The sequence below is a fragment of the Platalea leucorodia genome, assembly GCF_965183815.1.
Source record: "Platalea leucorodia genome assembly, chromosome: 5".
NCBI classification, from domain to species: Eukaryota; Metazoa; Chordata; class Aves; order Pelecaniformes; family Threskiornithidae; genus Platalea; species Platalea leucorodia.
The window spans coordinates 99,563,467-99,568,691 of record NC_138827.1 but is presented as its reverse complement, the minus strand read 5'-3'; the positions used below and the strand labels follow the sequence as shown (position 1 = coordinate 99,568,691).

Here is a 5,225-nt window from a genome sequence, read left to right as displayed (position 1 = left end):
GGATTTCAGTGATGTTTGCTCATGCTTGGGCCCCTGTTGCTCTGCAGTCAGAGGCTATTTTATTTATTTCGCTCTTTGCTGCTTCAGTAAAGATATTGTCTACGCAACGGCACATTCCCGGGAAGGCCGGGGGAGGAAGGCCGGGCCCTGCCTGCCATCCGTGTATCTCCCAGGAAGGGCTCATTAAATAAATTATGGCAGCAGCTCCCCTTTTCCCTGCCCTTCATTTACTAACGAAGGGGAGCAGCTCAGGACGGGACAGGGCGGGGGAGAGCAGTGACGCAGGGCACCCAGCCCGCTGCTCGCCTCGCCAGCCCTGCTGGCGGACCGTTGCATGGGTTAACGGGCAGCGCTGCGTAAATGACGACTGCCAAACCCGTCGTGCCACAGCTCTGCGGTTCAACTTCTGCACTCGAAACCCCTCGCCATAAGGAAGAATCTTCAAGCCACGCATCTAACACGTGCTGGGACTCGGCCACAGCGCTGGCGTTACAGAGGCCTCGCAGCTCGGCCTTCGGAACTCGGGAGCTGCAGTAGCAATAGCGCAGGCTGGGAAAAAAACCCCTTTCGGTGGAATTACATACAGCCACAGAGTTGTAATGGTCTGCTTGATGGAATTTAACATTTTTAGAAGGGAGAGAGGCGATGGCTTTGAGTTGAAGGGCAAGAGGTGGGTAATCTCCCTGGCAGCGGAAGGCCTGACGCCCCTGGACCCGGAGCGCTGGCTGCAGCACGCAGAATTACCAAAGCAGCGCTGGCGCCTTCCTCGGCCCTGGGCTGAAGGCTTCAGGGAGTCTGCCTCGGTGCTCGGGGGTGGTTAAAAGCTATGGAAGGGCGAGGTATCCCTTCCGGCGGGGGAAGGACGGGGAGAGGAGCTGGCCATCAGAAATGCAGGAGATGGCGTGGATGCTGCCTTTGCTTCCCCGCCGGATTTCCAGGGCAAGGTCTTCCCATTTCTTTTTTTTGCCACACAACTCTGTTCCCACACTGTAGGAACAGCAATCTCCTCTCCTGCAGCATTACAGCTTGAAAAAAGGCATATACAAGTCATAGTAGTCACATTTTTTATTTTAACTTTTTGGGGGAATAGGGGGAGAAAGAGTATACATTTTTATTTGTACAATATTTAACAATCACTTTATTGAGGGCGAGGGGGGGTTGGTTTGTTTTTAGGACTTGCAGAAAAACAGCAAGTACCTTTTGACAGTAGTACAACAACCTGTGCCCAAAACACTGACAAATACGAAGAGTAAAGTTAAAATAATTGCTTACCAAAATCTCGAGAGGTAACGAATAGTATATGGACTGAAACAGCATTAAAAAAATAAAATTAAAAAAAAAAAAAAAGTACTGCTGGTTGAGTATCTGAGGTAAATGATGTTCCGTCAAGGATGCTACTTGAATCGTTTTGCCCGTGAACGCATATTGCAGCTTTCTGCGTTTTGTACCAAGTGTTCCTAATAAAAGTAAATGCGTTACAAAAGGTTAAAAAAAGAGAAGCTGGAAAAAGAGCGAAGCGGTGACCCTCCTTATTCCGTCAGATGCTCACATGATCAGGACGCGTCTCAGCGCTGCCTGGTGACCCTTCCGTTAGCGCCCCGCAGCTGGTGCCCGACAGCCACACCAACACCACCACCGACAGCCACACCACCGACAGCACCACCGACTCCCCGGCCTCCGCCCTGCCCGGCTGCGGGTCCCCGAGCGGTGCGCACCGCGGCGCGGGGCGCCCTACGGAAACGTCTTGCCCTCTACTGCAACGTAAAAAGCAGATTTTGCAGTGGCCTTGGCTGCAAGTGAGGAGCCGGGGCCCGGCTGTTCCTCAGGAGCTCACCCCCACGCGGCGGCAGGACGCAGAGGGACAGCGGTCGCCGCCTGCTACCAAACAAAGCCAAAACATTCCGGCTAGCAGCCACCTCACGGAGGCCTGCCCTCCTTCACCCTCGCAAAGCGCTGCTGGCTCAGGCATCGTCCCAGCCTGCGCGTTGAACGCTCTCCAAGTGAAACAAGAACAGAGCTCGAAACGCCCTGTGAGAGCGGTCGTACCGAACGGCTCCGGGCATCTCCCTGTTACCCATCCCAAAGCTCTTCCACTAGGAACATCCTCTTCACAGTGGCACTAAAGCACGCTGTTAAAAATCAGGAAACTGGGAATAATGCGCTATTTAAACAAGCAGGGCTACCCGACTATGAAGAGACTTGATCTCGGTTTTCCTGCTGCGGGGCTCAGCGAGTGCCCTGCGTCGTCTGCAGCGCGAGGCGTATGAGCGACAGTTTAAAGGATAACACGCAGGTGATGCGCGTTTTATACGTGCCCAATTTCTGCATCAGATCTTGAATAACGGACTATGAAACCATCGGTATTTACTCCGTTTTTGCTAGTAAAGGGGTTAAAACTCATGGGGAGCACAGAGGTCTTCAGCGAAGTACGAACGGGTTCTTATTTGTTCAGAACTCGGCAGCTACGTTCGTGTCCCGCTGTGTGCGTAACTCATGGCCCTGGATTAAAAACGGAAGCAAAATGAAAGCGTCAATCGAAGAAGCGCCCACAAACGAGGTTTCTCTCTTTTTACAGCCGAGCTGCGCGCTGCGGCACCAACGAGCCTGCAGAGCGGGGTTCTCCGGGACCTCGGGCGTGACAAGCAGCAAGACAGACAGCGAGCAGCAAGACAGACAGCGCTGGGTGGTGCGTTAGACCTCTCTTCCCCTCCCTGCCAAGAGCGTGCTGACCTAGGTCTTGTTTATCCCTAACGCCTCTTACTGTTCCCAGCGATTAAGTTCATGTAGACGTAAAACTGCGCCTACCTCGTGGCCGTACAGATCCGTTTTCCAGATACCACTCGCAGCGAGCTCCTGACTGCAACACGGAAAGCTCCTTCCGAAAGGCGCTGAACGCATGGTGTAAAACCAGCGGAAAGAGCGACGAAACACACAGCGTGCTACTGGCTCTCGGCGGTTCTGTACTCCAAAGGTCTGTAAAATTCATTTTACTTGGAAATTTGGGTAAAGGATCGAATAAACGGAGTGAAACAGCACTTGTGAGAAGCGCTTTGGCACCTACCTACCGGTCACTTTGTAACCGGAGCGAAGGCGTGACTTCCTGACCTCGAAAAGAACGCTGGAGTTGTGAGCGCAGCTTCAACCCTTTTCCTCTCGTTTTGCCAGTCTGTGCTACGGACACCGGCATTCGTTACCTCTAAGCGGTCACTGCGTATTTTAAGTCGTCAGCGTAACTAAATCATCCCTGAAATCTGTAAGCGTTTCTAATCTGAAATCTGTGGCTGGAGTTTTTCGCCCGATCCTGGGATAAACCTGTGTGTCGCGGGCACGAAGCAGTACTGCGGCGAGGTGGCACCGAGCCTTCCGTCGAGCGGAGCTGCGGGGCCCCGCGCCGAGAGCAAGGACCTGGGGATAACTGAGCTTCCTGAGGTGATCCTGAACAGTGACACAGAACCCTCTGCACACTGTTGGGTGAACAGAGCGCACGCTAGGCAGACCTTTTCACAAACATAAATAGGAAAAAAAAAGACTTTTTTTAAAAAAAGAACAAGAATTCAGAGCTTTCCAGTGTCACAGCTCACAGAAAATTAAAAAAAGTCATGCTTAAGTTTTCAAATATTCCTCAGACACAGCAAACCTAAATAGTATTCAGTTAAATAAATGTATGAGATACTCTGGGAAATGGAGGTAAGAGAAAAGCAGGAAGGAAAATTTTGTTTCAATAAACAGCACTGGGGTTTTTTATACACAACAAGCTAGTACAAGAAAAGGCTAAAAACACTGCTTTAGGAATGGCCATTTACTGTTGGCATGAAGCATAGCTTACCCTTTTTAAATAACACAGTGAATTTGAAATACATCATTTACAAAAACATGGATCGATTTATTATTCCAATTTTGTTAGTGTTGTCAATCTCATAATTTAGCAGAGGTGGAACTGAGGTATACCTTGTTGAGGGAGGTTAAGTAATACTTGGAAGCCTCTTTGCTAGATCCCACTTGATTACTTTTGTTTATGTACACTGAACAGCAGCACACTAAACATTCACAAGCTGTGTCATATTGGCATTACAATAGTCATTTTTATAAACAACAGCAAATGCAATAAAAACAAGTTACCCTTTTTTTAAATCTGAAATGAAATGTTTGATTTAAAAAAAAATAACAGTAGTTCGTTTAAGGAATTAGTGTCTTCTGACAGGTATTAAGAAATCTGATGCCAGTTTTTAAAACGCTTGATTAGCCAGTACAGGTCCGTATTCTTCATCTAAGCTCCTTAACAGCACGTTATCGCTTCTCAGTCACATGTCCTTGTCCTTCGGGTGTAGCAGGATCCATGTTTGGGAGGAGGAAGGGGAAAATAAAGGGCAAACACCTCGCGGTGGTGCTCCGGAGAGACTTACCAGTCTTTTCACACAGAAAACAGTAACGACGTAAGCAGTCCGCTCGCTTTAGCAGCTCCAGTGAAGAGTCCCGGTGGTCACTCACATGACCAGTGCAACTATCATAGACTGGATTCTTTGGGAGGAAAGTCCACGTTTGTCACCATTGTGACCACCGTCACAATGTCCTCTGTCGTTATAATGTTAGTTAGTTTTTGCATCTGAATAATCCGTTCTTCTACGCAGCCCGCTGACAACCTGGCTTCCGCATCGTGATCCCAGCATTCCTCTATCGTTTCGCAAAGCATCGCCATTCCCTGCGAGCAAACAAAGCGAAGTCAAAACTAACGGCGGGCAGAGTTAGCCGCAAGTTTTATCAAGGTGGGGGCGCCCAGCAATTCTTACAGCAAATTGCGTTTTCAGGTCCGCCTGCCAAAATTTAACCCTTCTGCCCACCAGAAGCCACGCCGTATTTGTTTTGAAACCCAGCATGTCGCGTGGGGCCTTGCGTCTCGTTTGTTTTGCACTATTTAAACAAGATGCGTGACAGCGAGCGAGTCCTTTTCACCATACAATGTTGTAGTCTGCTGATGAAGCCATCGGGGTATTCTAAAAGATCTCACGCTAAAAGAGGCTGAGTTCTTCATGAAGAAACCCACCGGTACAAACGGGGATTTCTACCTGACAGCAGTTAACTTTTCTCCAAAGTGACACTTTGGAGATACGCTCATCGCACGGAGCAGACGGTAACATACCCTCGTTTCTCTTGCAGCCGGCCAGTGTCATCTATGGTTTCTAACAACCCATTTTTTGGGAAAAAAACCAGTGCCAGGACTAGGCCGT

General features: G+C 49.5%; 1 protein-coding gene across 1 annotated transcript in view; it reads right to left on the bottom strand.

The window, feature by feature from the left end:
- Positions 1 to 83: 83 nt before the first annotated feature.
- ACVR2A (activin A receptor type 2A) overlaps positions 84 to 5,225 on the bottom strand; it is a 71,710-nt gene continuing 66,568 nt past the window's right edge. Inside the window, exon 12 of the mRNA XM_082313544.1 lies at positions 84 to 4,699. Within this exon, the coding sequence (XP_082169670.1) occupies positions 4,505 to 4,699 (195 nt within the window). The 3' untranslated portion in view covers positions 84 to 4,504. The remainder of the gene's footprint in view (positions 4,700 to 5,225) is intronic.